The following is a 16,609-nucleotide window of genomic DNA, read 5'->3' as shown; positions in this document are numbered from 1 at the left end:
CCCGAGGGCCGCATTAACTATCAAACAGCAGTTCGGGGGCCGACTACACACTTGAGGTCCAAATAAAAAACAATCAAAACATGGATGTTGTTTTTAATTATTTATTTAATATTATTTTATTCAGTTATTATTTAATAACACATTGATACACTACACATGAACACCTGTATTAGTGTGAATGGTGAAATTGTTTCCTGGATGCCAAAATAGCAGACATTTCTGGCTTTAGATTTGTTGTCCCTAACATCAACAGTGACCTGAGATTATCATCGGACAAGTTTGTTCTCAAATTGTTCTTCACGTATTTCATTCTTGAAAATGTTTGTTCACACAGGTATGTTGTTCCAAAGGTTGAAAGGTACCTTGATGCAAAAGTTTTGACATTAGGAAAGTCTTCCTTGGGCAAAAACTGGTAAAAACCCACCAGTCCTATTTTAATTCGGTAAAAACATAACGTCCATGTAAGCGGCGGCTGATCTTGGCAGGATACACGTAAATTTCCGTAATTTTTTTTCCATAGACAAAAAGGTCTCCACGGGCCGGATGAGAGGGCCTCGCGGGCCGCATCCGGCCCGCGGGCCGTAGTTTGGAGACCCCTGTTCTAGAGTAATCAGTTGCAGTTGTATTTTCTGCAATTCTACCTTCTCTCAGCATGGGAGAGCATCCTCAAAAATCTTTCCAGAAAATTAAGCTGCTGTGAACATTTCTACGGTGGTTCTCAGCCCAGCAGTGACCCACATTCAGAGTATCCCTGTTAGAAAGCTGTTGTGTTTAAGTTTAAAGTGTGAGTATTGCCTAAAAACACTCTTCCTGTAAGTGTGGGAGTAGGACATGAATTTTCCTCTACAGGCAGTCCCCGAGTTACGGGGATCTGACTTATGTCGGATCCGCAGTTACGAACGGGGCCCTTCCTCTCCCTGGTCTCCAGCAGACCAGGGAGAGGAAGCAAAGCAGTGGAACACGCGGGCAGCGGACAGGGCTGTCCACTGCCCACGTGCTCCGCGGCTTGGCTCTGCTTTGCCCCCCCCGTCCCCCTGGTCTGCAGACCGGGGGGAGGGGCAAAGCAGAGCCAAGCCGCAGAGCGCGCGGTCAGCTGACAGCCCAGATGCGTCTGGGCTGTCAGCTGACCACGCACTCCGCGGCTTGGCTCTGCTTTGCTCTGCCTTGCCCACCCCCCGTCCCCCTGGTCTGTAGACCAGGGGGACGGGGGGGGGGGGGGGGGCAAAGCAGAGCCAAGCCACTTTCCGCCGCTTTGCTCCCCGTCCCCCTGGTCTGCAGACCAGGGGGACGGGGAGCAAAGCAGAGCAAAGCCACGGAGCCAGAGGGCAGCAGGACAGCCACGGCGCGTCTAGGCTGTCCCGCTGCCCCCGTGCTCCGCAGCTTTGCTCCAGACACCTGTGGTACAGCAGCTGGGGCGCTGCGAGTTGGTCCCGTAGCGCCGTTCTGGGCGCTACTGGACCAACCGGGCAGGACCCCAGCTGCTCTGCCCCAGGCGTCCTGATTCAGCCACTGCTGGTCAGTTTCAGCAGCGGCTGAATCAGGACGCCTGGGGCAGAGCAGCTTGGGTGCTGCTGGGTTGGTCCAGTAGCGCCGAGGAGCGGCGGCGCTACTGGACCAACCCAGCAGCACCCCAGCTGCTCTGCCCCAGGCGTCCCCAAGTCAGCCGCTGCTGAAACTGACCAGTGGCTGACTACAGGAAGCACCTGCCCTGGGCTTCCTGGAATCAGCCGCTGATCAGTTTCAGCAGCAGCTGACTTGGGGATGCCTGGGGTTCTTAAGTTGAATCTGTATGCAAGTCAGAACTGTCGTCCAGATTCAGCCACTGTTGAAACTGATCAGTTTCAGCAGCGTCTGATTCTGGACGCCAGTTCCGACTTACATACAGATTCAACTTAAGAAGAAACCTACAGTCCCTACCTTGTACGTAACCCGGGGACTGCCTGTATTATGTTTTCTGCCGATTTAAACCATGATTACCTTCCTCCTGCAATGTATCTTTTGCATATGAAAATAGCTCTTTAAGATCACGATGTTGTCTAGTGAATGGTACAAATTTAGCTGCCAACCAATTAAAAAAATTCTAAACCAAAAAATATCTGCCAAGTTTCAGCCTTAGTGATTTTTTCACAATCACATACTGTCAGGGGCATGTGTGAGGGGAGAATGAGGAGCATGTGACCCCCAAGACACCATAGGTGGGAGGAGGGACTAGAGCCCTTGGGTGGCCCGGGGACATAGCAGAGGAGGGGACCTGGTGCCTGCAGCAGGGGAAACAGAATGATGCAGCTCCACTTGCCAACTCCCAGCCTCGTCACTTGAGGGAACAGCAGGACCATCCGCAACACTCACCTGCATCCAGAGGAGCAATGTAGCCGGGAGCACAGAACAAGCTACAGCTGTATTGCTCTTGCTCTCCCCTGGTGCCAAACACCCCCCTCCTCCCACATTCCAGGCTGCATCATTCAGGGGAGGAGTCTTAGGGAAACAGGTGGGGGCAGAGGCAGAGCAGTGACAGGAAGAGACAGGCCCTGGGATGAAGGGGTAGTTGTCCCAGCCCTCCTTCATGCTAGGAGTAGCAGGGGGAGGAGTTATATGGCCATGCCCCACCATGTCCTGCCTTACCATTCGCCCCACCATGTTGAAAAATTGTGCTTCTATAGGGATGTGATAGTTTAAACACTTACATGGTTAACTGATGAGCCTAAACTCATTAGTCAACCTTCACAGTTACACGCAAACCCCTCCTCACCCCCGCGCAGCTACCTCTGTATCAGAGGCAGCAGCATGGGGCGGGGGGGAAGGAGAGGAGCAGTTGTGCAAGAAGCTTGGGGGGAGCCAGCTTAAAGCCAATTCCCACCTCTTCTCCTCCCTCCCCCCGGCACTGCTGCTTCTGATATAGAGGCAGCAGTGGGGGAACGGGCAGGTAGCTCTGTGGGAGACGGTGCTCACAGGAAGCCAGCTCAAAAGCCAGCTCCCTATGCTCGAGCACTCACAGAGCCGCCTCTCTCTGTGTGTAAACATGTAACTGGAGAAAATTTCAGCAGTTACATGATTACCAAACCCTTCTGCTTTTTAACATCCCTAGTTTCTAATGGTAATGCTATCAGATCTTTAACTGTTCCAGTACTACAGACCCGATTCAAAAAAGCATCCCTAGTCAGGGCAGCACTTTATGATATAAATAATGTTTTATGCAAGATGGATCATGTGATATTCTGATGTACTATGATTATCCTATTTGTATGCAGATATTTTTGTATCTGGAGTTGGGAGTATTGTGTATGTCTCTGTTACAACTGTATTTATACCTGGGGAACACCTTCCAAACAGAATGCAATCAGCCTTGATGGGCTAATAGGGGAACAACAGGACTTTGAAATTAGTAATCTCCCATCTTCCTGGGATGCTGCAAACAACCTTGAGTTCTGGCTGCTTTGATACAGGTCACCTGGTACTGGACTCCATCTTGGACTAACAGTCTTTTCCATTAATAGGTGGGTACCAAACTGGGAAACAAAGGATTCCCCCCATATGCAAATCCTGTTTAAGGGAGGGAAATGAGTTAATCTTGGTTCTTTTCTTCACTGAATCCCCACCCATGAATACTGTTATGAACACCTAAAACTGGTCTGGGGAAGAAAGAATTGACCCCAGGCTGGGAAAGGGGTCTGTCCTGTGAAAGAAATGCCTAAAAATATCAGTGAGGGTGAGAAATTACTCATAACCAGTTTCTTTATGTAAAGCACAGTTTACATGTTTATTTGCTCTGTGATCTGCTTTGATCAGTTTGCTATCCCTTGTAATCATTTAAAATCTATATTTTGTGTTAATAAACTTGTTTTTTCTAAACCAGTTTTTGGAATTAATAAAAATTGGGGGGCAAAAAGCTGTGCATATCTTCCTCCACAATGAGGGAGGCAAATTTCAGTTAACATAAACGGTACAGTTTTCTGTGCAATGCAAGACAATACAACTTTGGATTTATACTCCAAAAAGGGTGTGCACTTGAGGGTCACACAATTCCCGAGTCTTCCCATTTACTGCTAATCTCAGTGTCTGTGTCCTTTCCTGACAGCCTCGCTCAGCAGGGCTGTGTAAGGGAACCGCTCAACAGGAGGAACTGGTGGACTCTGTGGTACCCCAATATATAAGGTAAAACCACTAAGTGAGGGGTAACCCAACACAGGTATATCCAAGACTTCTGGATATGACCACAACTCCTTTTTGTTTTAGTCTTCATTATTGATATTTGTGATACATGCAGCTGAATCCTAGAGCCTTTTTAGCACTTTCTATTTAGATGTTCCAGTCTTTGCCCAAAATATTGGTGCACAGCCTCTCCAAGGCTGCAAGCAACACTCTTGAGACATCTTCATACTTAAAGATTAACATTTTAAAACAACAACAGTTCTGTAGGTTCCACTGATAATTTATCTTTCCAGTTCACTGACTTGCACAGTCATCTAGGAAAACAACACTGGCTGTGAGTTGAAGATAGACAAATTCAGACTGGAAATAAGGCATACATTTTAACAGTGAGAGCAATTACCATTGGAACAGTTTACCAAAGGTTCTGGTGGATTCTCCATCACTTAATTTTTAAATCAAGTTTGGATTTTTAAAATCTGCTTTAGTAATTTGGTGGAAATTCTCTGGCCTATGTTACTACAGGAGGTCAGACTAAAGGATCAGAATAGTCCTTTCTAGCCTCAGAATCGATGGAAAACCAATCAGTAATTCTAGACAATACCCCTGGAAAAACAGCTGTAACTTCAGAATGCTACAGTAAAAAGTAATAAATATCCTTGCTATAAAAAAAACAAAGTCTTGCAGCACTTTAGTGACTAACAACAAATGTAAATGATATGAGCCATCTGCATTTTTTTTGTTAGTCTTTAAGGTGTTGCAAGACTATTTGTTGCTTTTTACGTTTTATTCAGTTACAGACTAGCACAGCTACCCCTCTAAATCCTTGCTAAAATTAGTCAAAACCTTGAATCTCTCACTTAAAATACAGTGAGACGTTTCTGCCAGATCTGTTTTCCTTACAGTGCCAATCTCAATCAAGACTCCCTCCCACCCCTAAAAAAAACAACAACAATTGGGATACGCAACACAAATTGCTACAGTGAGTCCATTCCTCTCCTTGCAGAGCTGGGCCCTACTTCATCAAAGGACAATGAAAACATTAAACAATCCTAATACACCCCATAAAACAGGTATTTCCCATAGTAATACATTCAGCATATAGATAACGTTAATAGAAAATCCTTTTCAATCCTCATTCGGGAGCATAATTCCCCATATCTGTGTATATAATACTCGTTTATTTAGTAAAGCCTTTCTATTTAAGAACAGTAGAATGCCTGTGTAACACTATACCAATATTATGGAAATTGGTTTTTGAATATGAATGCTTTATGCAAAACAGCAAGCAACCTTTCATTCAACAGCCTATGGACACCCCCATGCCACCCCAAATGTGTAGTCTATTTGTGTGTATGTATCATTCTTGAATGTTAAGTTAGAAATACTTAGTGCAAAACAGTTATATTAATCTAGGTCTTCTAGTGAAAGCTGTGAGTGGTACAGGTGGGACCAGAACCCTTGAGACAGGACTAGTCCCAAATGAGGGAATTCCCCAGACCATGGGAGGTCAAATCCAGTCCATATTTGGATGGGCTTCCAGGCTCTCCCGGGGTCCAAATGGTTTTGTTTTTCCTTTATGTTCAAACTGTGATTGGTCCTACAAAGATACATGATCATGCCACCTGGTGCTGGAATTCATCTTGAATTGGTATTTTTCCAGGTGATAGGAAAAGGATGTAGAAACAAAAGTTTCCTCGAGAGAAATTCTGTTAAAGGGAAGGTAAGCAATCAGTGATAATCTTCAGGTGGCTTTTGGAACTGCATCTCCACCCTAAGAGGGTGCACAAGAATACCTGGAAAAAAGAACTGTAACAAGAAGGGTACAGGAGCATTTCTGGGCCCAGATCAGAGAAAAAGATACGCTCTGGCTGTGCAGAACTGCACATGAAATAAGAAAAAGGGTGAGAAATATGATTTGTAACAATTTTTCAGCGCATGAGGCTTAGCTGGTGTTTTGTTTTATTTTGGCTTAGTAACTTATTTTGATTTGTCTGGTTTTACTTGCAATCACTTAAATTCTACTTCTTTATACTTAATAAAAACGCTGGCTTATTATCAAACCCACTGTAAATACAGTAAAACTCCGATGGTCCGGCATCTGATGGTCCAGTACTCCTGATGATCTGGCACCATCAGGAACCCGGAAGTGCTCCGGGCAGCCGGACCATTGGAGCTTCTCTGCCCCCAGGTTCCCCGATTCAGCCGCTGCTAAAACTGACCAGCGGCTGAATCGGGGACACGTAGGGCAGAGCAGCTGGGGCACTGCCAGGTTGGTCCCATAGAGCTGCCCCTCGGGGCTGCGGGACCCAACCCGGCAGCGCCCCAGCTGTCTCCGATTCAGCCGCTGCTGAAACTGACCAGCGGCTGACTCCAGGAAGCCCGAGGCAGAGCTTGGGAACGCCTGGGGCAGAGCAACTGGGGTGCTGCCGGGTTGGTCCAGTAGCGCTGCTCCTCGGTGCTGTGGGACCAACCCGGCAGCACCCCAGCTGCTCTGCCCCAGGTGTCCTGATTCAGCCACTGCTGAAACTGACCAGCGGCTGACTCCAGGAAGCCAGGGGCAAAGCAGCTCTGCCTCGGGCTTCCTGGAATCAGCCGCTGATCAGTATCAGTAGCGGCTGACTTGGGGACACCTGGGGCAGAGCAGCTGGGATGCTGCCAGGCTGGTCCAGTAGCTCCGAGGAGCGGCGCTGCGGGACCAACCCAGCAGCACCCCAGCTGCTCTGCCCCAGGCGTCCCCAAGAGCCCCAGGTGCCCCAGTTTCAGCAGCGGTTGAATCGGACCAGCAGCAGCTGAATCAGTGACGCCTGGGGCAGAGCCGGACTATCAGAAGGGGGGGCTATGAGGGGTCTGGGGTGGCATCCCCCCCAACCCACCCCGGACCCCTCATAGCCCCCCCTTCTGATTATCAGATTTGCCGGACTATCCGGCACTGGGTCCTAAAGGTGCCGGATTATCAGAAGTTTACTGTAATTGTTACCTGGGAGGAGGCGACGGGATCAGGCAACAGCTATATATAACTCTTTCATAGATAAGAGAGCAAACTTACCAACTTTCTCTGTGTAAAACTTTTATACAAAATAAGACTGATTTATTTGGGGCTATTCTCCTTGGTGCTGTCAAGTCCCAGTAGCTAAGTCTTCCCACAGCTGAGCTGTCATCAGTGCCTGTGTTACTCTGCTGGGAGGCAGTTATCCCAACTCAGTGCATTTGCTGGGGAGACCAGAGCTTCTGACCCAGCATAACAAGGTGGTGAGGGGCCCCAGAGGGTAGTTAGGCAGGTTCAGGGGTATGATGAGCGTACTGGGTCAGTCTCAAGGACCTCTGTGATCCAACCCATCATAGCCTGCCACCTAGGTTCCACCAAGGTGCACAGCTTCCCATTAAGCTGCATGCAGGGGCTTAGCCCCAACCCTCTGAGCACCCTCCTGCACCCCAAAGCCCTCATCCCTGGCCCCACCCCAGATCCTGCACCCCAGCCAGAGCCCTTAAACCCCAACCCAGAGTCCCTCAACCCCAGTACCACCCTAGACCCTGCATCTCCAATCAGAGCCCTTACACTTTTGAACCCTAACCACCTGCTTGAGAACCTCCCACAGAACTCCGTGGCCCCACTCCAGCCACATGAATTTTGTTATGTGCGCCAATATAAAGGTGATGTGTCGAACATCACCTCCATGTTGGTGCACATAAGAAAATGTATTCTGCTCAGGGGCGAGAAAAATAGGAACATTGCCTGGTACCATAGCTGTTATTTGAATTTGTGGTAGTTTGCAGATGTTGAAAAAGCTATCAGTTTAATCTTTGGAATTCCATAGAATAAATTAAAACATTACTTTCTAATGTGCAATCTTCTCTTCCAGCGTTAAAAATAGTGTATGTTGAGGGTAGAGGTTGTTTTTAAAGAAATCAGAAGAACTATTTTTTTAAAAAAGGAGACTGCATCCCAGATTAACCATTCAGACAAGTTCATGTAACATTTCATTTTCCACCATCCTGAAAGCCCTTATTTAGAATAATTAATATTATTCCATCAAGAGAGACATGCAGTGTGGAAGCTACTAAATGTAAAAGAGTATTTATGCAGATATTGTTTATGGAAGATGTGAAACTAAACTCAGTAATGTGGCCATTAAAGAGTCACTGTTCAATCATATTACATTTTGTATATGTCAAAAACAGAAATATATTTTCAAAAATGAATGGTTGTGCTTTAACTGTATATCCATCTGACTGCCCCCAAATTATGAGGTTCAAAGTGAGTCTGCACCAGATTAGTCACAGTAGTACTAAGAATAAAATGATAGGTCTACAAGTACAGTATTCAGATAAGGATGCTTCATCTATTTAAGGCTTTTGGAATTACAAGACTCAATGAATGCTATTCAGCCTTGTCCACACCATTGCATTCTGGCTTTGCATCCGCCACTCCATCTCAAAGGATGCTGGTAAAACACTACATAGTATTTCCATCGACAAAAATGCTTCTTCTTGAACAAAAGTCTTCATCCCATTGTAACTGCATTTCCTCAGTAAAGCTAAGCACCATGTTGTATCACTCTGCATTGCCTGTGCATACAGCAACGCAAGCCTCCACCAAAGCCTCGAAGGAACACACCAGGACACACAAATACAATTTAAAAAGCCCACTTTATTAATTTTTTTTCCTCTTTTAAGCTAACACTTTCTAATTTTGGAGGATGAAGAGGGAGTGGAAGAATATCGTAGAATAATTCACTTGCAAAAATACCACACACAAGAATCATGGTTACTTGACAGATTCACAAACTCCACCAATCTACTTATTTTACTGGAATTTCTAGAGTCTGGAAATGCCTCTTCAGTCTCTCCCACAAGCCTAAGATACGGAAAAGAGAATACAGAAAAGGACCATGAGTTACAAGGCACAACTGTCAACCCCTCTGCCTCTCATGCCCCTTTACATAAAGTAAATCCACTAACCACCCCATGTTGCTACAGCATTCATTTGCTGCTGTCCCCTTCCTTTAGGGATCACATTCCCCCATGAACCCCACTACATTATGTGGGGGAAGAGAAATGGGGTTACTCACTGGAGACATCCTCTCTCCAGACTGGGACTAATCCAATGTTTAAAGGCAAAGGAAGAAAGAGTCAGTAGTGCTCCAAACCAAAGAGAACAGCAAAATTAAAATACTAGTGTTTTTAAATAAAATACTATGTGAAAATAATGAAATCTAGGTCCTCACTTTCTTGATATCTGCCCCCAGAAGCAGGGCTCTTCCTAATAGCCAGATATGCCAGCACGGAATCTATCACATCATCACTGGTAGCATGAGGGCATAACAAGTAGAGGTGGAAAGTAAGTAAGTAGAAGTACTTGAGTAGTGTAACAAAGTATATATTTTCTATATTTGTACTTTACTCAAGTAATTTATTTTTGTGATACTAAAAAAACTACTTGAGTAGAAGTGAAAGTAAACATTGTACTTTTTACTCCACTAAAAAGTCTGGAAGCACTTAGTTACTCACTACTTTCAGCATGGCAAGCCAGCATTCTGATTTGCTAAAACACAGCCACATGTGCATGGATGCCATTTAGAGTGGATAAGTATCAAGTCTGAATCCCTGGATTTCATATGTGAGATCTGCTTAAAGCTGCATGCGCTGGCTCCAAAGACAGCTCTTAACTGCAATGGTGTTTGAGCTGTTGTCATCTTTGCCTTTGGGACAGGGAGCTGGTTATAAAAAAAGGGAGGCAGGTGATTAAGAATAATAAAAGACTGGTCATTCAAGTAATTATGGGATCCTTAGAACATCCTGAAAACATTGCCAGGTACTTAAAAGCTGGGGGGGAGGGGAGGGGAGGGGAAAGAGGAGGAGAAGCAATGAGTGTTGTGCTGTTGGGATTTGCATTTGGACCTGTACTGTTAAACTTTTAAATGCTTCAGGGGTAGCTGAGTTAGTCTGTACAGGATAAACATAACAAATGGTCTGGAAGCACTTATAGAGTAACAAAACATGTATATGGTATCATGAGCTTTCGTGGGCACAGCCCACTTCTTCAGTGGGTTGTGCCCATGAAAACTCATGATACCATCTACATGTTTTGTTAGTCTATAAGTGCTTCCAGACCATTTGTTGTTTAAATTTAAACTTTTAAATGTTCTTACTAAGGGGGTAAATGGAGAGATGGCAAAATTTGCAGATACTACAAAATTACTCAAAATAGTTAAGTCCAAAGCTGACTGCAAAGAGTTAAAGGGATCTCACAACACTAGGTAATTGGACAACACAATAGCAGATAGAATTCAGTGTTGATAAGTGCAAAGTATTGCACATGGAAAAATATAATCCCAATTATGCACACAAAAATGATGGGATCTAAAATAGCTGTTACCATTCAAGAAAGAGACCTTGGAATCACTACGGATAGTTCCCTGAAAACATCTGCTCAATGTGCAGTGAGGTCTAAAAACTAAAAAGCTAACAGAGTATTAGGAATCATTAGGAAAGGAATAGATAAGACAGAAAATATCATATTGCTTCTATATAAAGTTATAGTATGCCCACATTTTGAATACTGTATGCAGATCTGGTCACCCCATCTAAAAAAAAAAAAAGATGCATTGGATTTGGAAAAGGTACAGAACGGGCAACAGAAACAATTAGGCGTAATGAACAGCTTCCATGAGGAGAGATTAACAAGACTGGGACTTTTCAGCTTGGAAAAGAAATGACTAAAGGATGGGGGGATATGTTAGTGGTCTAGATTAGAAAATCACAAATGATGTGGAAAAATAAAATAAAGAAATGTTATTTACTCCATCACTAACATAACACAAGACTTAATTTAAATTTATAGACAGCAAATTTACACCAAATTATTGCTTCACAGTCAACCTGTGGAACTCTTTGCCAGGTTATGGTGGAAAGGCCCAAACTGTAACAGGGGTCCAATAAGAAAAAAGTACGTTCAAGGAGAGTAGGTCCATCAATGGTTACTCGCCAGAATGGGTAGGAATATTGTCTCTGTATGCCAGAAGCTGTGAATGAGTGAAAGAGGATGGATCATTTAATGATTTCCTCTTCTGATGATGCTTCTGAAGCACCAGGCATTGGCCACTGTTGGAAGACAGGATAGTGGGCTAGATGGACCATTGGTCTGACCCAGTAAGACTAGTCTAACGTTCTTATACAGCACCCAAATGTATCTGCACTCTGAAGTAACCCACTAGACCCCACTCCCCTTCCAGAGCTGAGATAGTAAGAAAGTGTCGGGACTCTTGGTCTCTAACTGCAGAGAGAGAGATTAAGACTATATTTTAACATTTTAAGGCTAACCAGTGTCCTTAAGTGACTTGCCACAAGATGTCAGAACATGTTAATATTAGAGCAGAGTGGATCTAATATTTATTTAAATTTTCTGTCTTTTATATAGGAATTTTATACAGGGTTCCTGTCAGCTAATTGCTAAGCAATCTGCCCCAAAAAACCTAGAATTTTCTAGTGCATTCGTAGCCCTAGAAAGAGGTGATATATATGTGTGGGGAGGGCAAATGGAATCAGTTCTCCCCCACCCCATTTGCTGCTTGGCTTGTACTAAGCAAGCTCAGTAAAACGGCTGAAGCTGCTGTCCCGCCCCCATCAGGATATGCACAGGTCACCCACCCCCACCAAAATCTGAAATGGTGCCACTGCACATGCGCAAAGCATCCAATCTTTGTGAAATGACGAGAATGTAGTGCTGGAAACTGCTCATAGGAGGGTTTCTCTGAGCCAGATTTCTGCCAATGGGAGCAGTGGGGAGCGCGGAGCTAGGTAAGCGCCCCCCCCCCATGGCATCATAGCCAACCAGTCTTGGCACCTGCATCCTTTTCCCATTCCCCTCTCCTGCCCAGCTCTTCCAGTTCCCGTTAACTCCTGCACCCTTGCTGACACCCCACTCTCAGCCTTCTCTTGCACCTCCCTCCTAGCTCTCTCGCTCCAGCACCGTACCTCCCTCCCAGACCCCCAACCTTACCCCATCCCACTCCTTGGTAGCCCCCTCCCACACACTGAATCCCTCATTTTGGTTTCACCCCAGAGGCTGGGGAGCTCACAAAATCTACTAACCCTGGGCCCCAAAAGGAGTTAATCCAGCCTGTGGGAAGCCCTGAAGCTTGGTACTCCCTGCCTCCTCTCCCCTCCCTAGGGCTGGAGCATAAGGGAAGTAAGGTATCTCAGTTGGGGGCCACATCAGTGAGGGTTGGGGGTTTTTTTTGGGGGGGGGGTGCCTCTCACTTGTTGGCTTCTGACCAATTTTTCTGTAGATCTGTTGAATTGCACAAAATTGCAGATATCCTGGACACAGATAACGGCCTTGAGTACCACATACCAAAATACCACTGTTGTGCCTCCTGCTTGTTGAATCTGGTTTCATCTGTAGATGTCATACAGGCTGAATCAAATTACACGTACAAAAAGCTAGCCAGGTCCAATTCTGCCAAATGCCAAGCACTATGGAATAAAACTGAATACAACTACTGGAGTAGAAATGGTGGAAACAGAATGCAAGCTACAGTTCCATTTGGCCAAACTAAGGATGTTAAAATGAGGTTAATGGACTAGTCCATTGGCACTTGTACATTTCAAAGGAGGAATGCGGAACTCTGAACAGCTTGGGACCAGCAGGAAGTCCTGCTGATTCCGGCTGCACGCAGGTGCCTGCTTTGAAATGCACAAGAACCCCCAGTGGGGACCACATAGTATCACATAGCTCTTCCTAAACAAGAACATGTATTCTTAAGGTGAAAGCTTTAGAGAGAAAATATGTTACAAACAACAAAATCTACATGCACTAAATATAGTTTACCAGAGAACAAAAATCTGGCCAGAGGCAGTCCTTCAAACTCCACAGAGAGGTTTTTCTGTGGTTACAAGTTCCTAGCAGCCTCAGCTTAGAACAAGCAAACCCTTATACAGATCTGCCTTGGACTTTTGATCTTCAGACTCCAGGAACAGGTAACCAGAGGACAATGGCATGCTCCTTAAAACTGCTTGAAAAGGCTAGATTTTTGCATAACCAAGGGGAGAGGGGAAATTTACATTCACCTCCCTATCAGAGGCCCCATGCAAATCATTTGATGCTGTTTGTTCCCAAAGTCCATTCTTGCATGGCACGTTATTTAGTACAGTTTACAACACTCCCATAGTGAAGTCCACTATGCTCTGGACTGAGGGGAACCAACTTTAATAGAGATCAAAACAGTCAGGCATCCATATCTTTTGGTCACCATCAGGAAGATCTGAACCACCCACCCCCAAGTAAACATCACTGTTTGTGTTTATTTATTTTTAAACTTTGTGATTGATCAATGCATAAAACAAATTTCATATGTAAGGCATGAAATTCAGCATTTCATAATAATATCGTAATAAACTCTAACAACTAAATTAGCAGCCAGACATTTCCAGCAATCACTTGGAACAACAGAAATAATGTAACTGAAACAGAACGCTGACCCGATCAACTGTCTCTGGCATTAGCAATTAACATTGTGGTTTGCCTGAACATTCCAGAAGCAGGAGGCTGCCTGTGAAAATGTGCAATTCCACTGAAATTCTTTAAGAACAGTAGTTGGGAGTAAGTGGGGGAAGGTCAGATTAAAAGCCATGTAGCAACTCCAAAATGGCAAAGGCAATAATGCTTTCTTTTCAGTGACCAGCAACAGTAAACAGGACATCTTCAAGCACAAGCTTCTCCTCCCATGTAGAAAAAAAGACCTGGGATGGAGGTGAACTGCAAGTTTTTCTTCAATTATTAATCAAGCATTCCATACTCTAAGGTAGTGAGTGAAGTGACTCTTGCTTAGAAGGGGACCTGCCTGCAGGCACAGTTTACCAATTTGCAAACAAACTGGCCCTGTCTACGGGATAAGCTTTGAAAGTGGCAGAAAATGGGAAAGGAACATTCTATTTTATGGCAAGAATCCAATCCAACAATCCAAATGTCTGAGCCTCCTCTCTCCCCTCAAGTTTTATAGAGTTTATTATAATGTTTAAAACGGGGGTGGAAAACCTTTTTTGGGTTGGGGGCCACTGACCCATAGAAAAGTCAGTCGGGGGTGCACACTAATAAGAAGCCAAGTGAGAAGCAGCTGACTGAAAAGGGAAAAGACACTCCTCACATACCCCTGGCACACCAGAGCCTAGGGGGGCCCAGGCTAGTAGATTTTGTATGCTCCAGCCCTGTAGGTGGGTGGCAGGGGAGCTGGAGCATCAACAAGGGCTCTTCAATGTGAGGAGGATCCTGGAGCCTCAGGGGCTGATTCCAGCCCCCAGGCCTGAGGTTCTCCACCGCTGGTTTAAAAAGAAATAGAAGTGCCACTATGATTACATTACAAGAATTTCAACAATGAAAAACTGCTGCTGGGCTAAGCAGCAGATACTTGGATTTTCTAGAGAGACTGAGACACGAAAAAGGGGAATATTGCTAAAAGCGTATAAAATTGTCTCTCTTTAAGGGACAACCATTATCCTTTAAAGTCTCTCTCCATAAATGAGAAAAAATACATCTCTTCAATTAAAAGGATTTACATTTAGGAAGTCACCAAATTTTCAGAAAACAAAGATATCAACCCTGATCCTAACCTTTTTTCAGGTATAAAACATAAGCTGTGCTGTCACTGGCCTGGGGTTCCGGAGGAAATGTCCAGTGAGATGGGTGAAGAAGCAAACATGGGTGGATGGCTGGGAGGGTGCAGAGAAACTGGGAAGAAGGCATTTACTCGTATCACATCTCAGCTTTTCCAACTCTGCCTGAGGTCTCTCAGAGAATGTAACACAGGTTTATCATAGCCACCTTTCAGGTTTCACCCACTTTATCGTACTTCCAAATGAGCAGCTTGAAGTAGCTGTTAGTAGCTATTAAAATCGCTAGAGCACTTTGAGCAACAGCTCCATCTCTCTCTCTCTCTCTCACATAAGCCACTGATGCAATTCTGTTTCCTCTTTCACTGACGCATTTAAACTGCAAGTCTTAGGATCTCAGAAAAGGGGAGGGAAAACAAACACACAAACAGCAAGCAACAGGAGAGAAAACAACTCAGGTATCACACAGTCACAGGACCACCTCTGACAGCAGAGTTTGTGCATCTCCCCTTCACCCATAAGCCAAACCCTAGCCCCACTGGAGCCAACCGGAGTTTTGCTACGGGTTTCTCATGATTTGCCCCCCAATCTCAAAACAGATGTGTAACTCTCCCCCCCGCCCCCAGCTTACAGACAGTCGTGTAACCTTCTCCTCTCTCCGCCCCGCCCCAGCCTGCAAACACACGTGTAACCCGCTCTTACAACCAGCCTGCATATAGATGCAGAAGTGCTGGAACGAGGGGTGCTGCGGAGTACTTGTGCACCCCGAGGCTTGAGGCTGGTTCCATGATCTGGTTTAGAGTTTGGTTCAATTGCTCTGGGAACCCCTGTACCAAATTGCTCCTGCGCGCTGTACTGATGTGTAACCTTCCCCTCGCCTGCGGGCAGCTGTTCAGTGCGGGCTCACCCCGGGTCGCGCGTACCCCGCCAGCGGACAACGCCCCCGAGCATCCCGCAGCCCTGCACGGGGCGCGAGGGGGTCTGCTGGACGCACGTTGCCGGCCCGCGCTTACCGCCGTAGAGCCGGAGGAGGAGGCGATGTACACGCGGATCACCATCCTGAGCGGAGCGGAGCTGGCGCCTCGTGCTGGGTGTGCACTGGCGGAGCAGCCGGAGCTGGGGCAGCGCGGGGGGCGGGGCCCCTCAGCTCCGCCCGCCGCTGTGAGGTTCGCCACTGAGCGCTGCTTGCGGTGCACTGGGCATGCGCGGTAACATCTGTTGAAGCCGCTGCCCTCACTCCGCCTTTCATTGGCACGCGGCGCAGAGCGGGGGCACTGGGCCCCTGAAGGCAGGGGCCGCTGGCCGGCGGGGGAGGAGCTGAGGCGGAGGCGCGGCCCCGGCCAGGGAGGGGGCCCCTGCTGAGTTGGCAAAATTGGGGGGAGGGGCTGTTGATTCCCCGTTGTAGAGCGTCTGCGCCCCGCTTGCCAGGGCCGGGCTCTTAAAGGCCCAGGCGCCGCTCGCTCTGCCCCGCCGGGCTGCAGCCACCCGCCCTCTTCGGGGGTTGCCCGTCCCCCCGGAGCCGTGCAGCCGCCGCTCTGCTCCTTTTACCGTGTGGCTCTCATGACTCCTGGAGATGCGCCTTGGGGGCCTGCGTGCAGCGTGCTGTTTGATGGTCAATGTTTGAAAATACAAATCGGGGAGGGGCAGTCATTTTGCAGGGGAGGCCACTTCACACATTTTGGTACGTGAGGGTGGGCGGGCTCTGCCCCTGGAAAGGGAGGGGGCTCGGGCAGAAGGAGTGGGGTTGGGGCTACAGGGAGACTGAGAGAGACATACTTTGTGACAGTGGGACTAGTGATAGAGATGCAGCCGTGTTAGTCAGGTCCAGCTGAAACAAAAGACAGGGCTATGC

General features: G+C 46.6%; 1 protein-coding gene across 2 annotated transcripts in view; it reads right to left on the bottom strand.

The window, feature by feature from the left end:
* SH3BGRL (SH3 domain binding glutamate rich protein like) overlaps positions 1 to 16,297 on the bottom strand; it is a 66,647-nt gene extending 50,350 nt beyond the window's left edge. Inside the window, exon 1 of one of the 2 annotated variants that reach the window (XM_075940773.2) lies at positions 15,681 to 16,297. In XM_075940773.2, the coding sequence (XP_075796888.2) occupies positions 15,681 to 15,815 (135 nt within the window). In that variant the 5' untranslated portion in view covers positions 15,816 to 16,297. The remainder of the gene's footprint in view (positions 1 to 15,680) is intronic. The other variant, XM_006130453.5, reaches the window with a different exon arrangement.
* Between the last annotated feature and the right edge of the window lie 312 nt (positions 16,298 to 16,609).

Source organism: Pelodiscus sinensis, chromosome 13, assembly GCF_052426305.1.
Source record: "Pelodiscus sinensis isolate ZL-2025 chromosome 13, ASM5242630v1, whole genome shotgun sequence".
Classification (NCBI taxonomy): Eukaryota; Metazoa; Chordata; order Testudines; family Trionychidae; genus Pelodiscus; species Pelodiscus sinensis.
The sequence above is the reverse complement of the archived record's forward strand: the minus strand, read 5'-3'. Positions and strand labels throughout refer to the sequence as shown.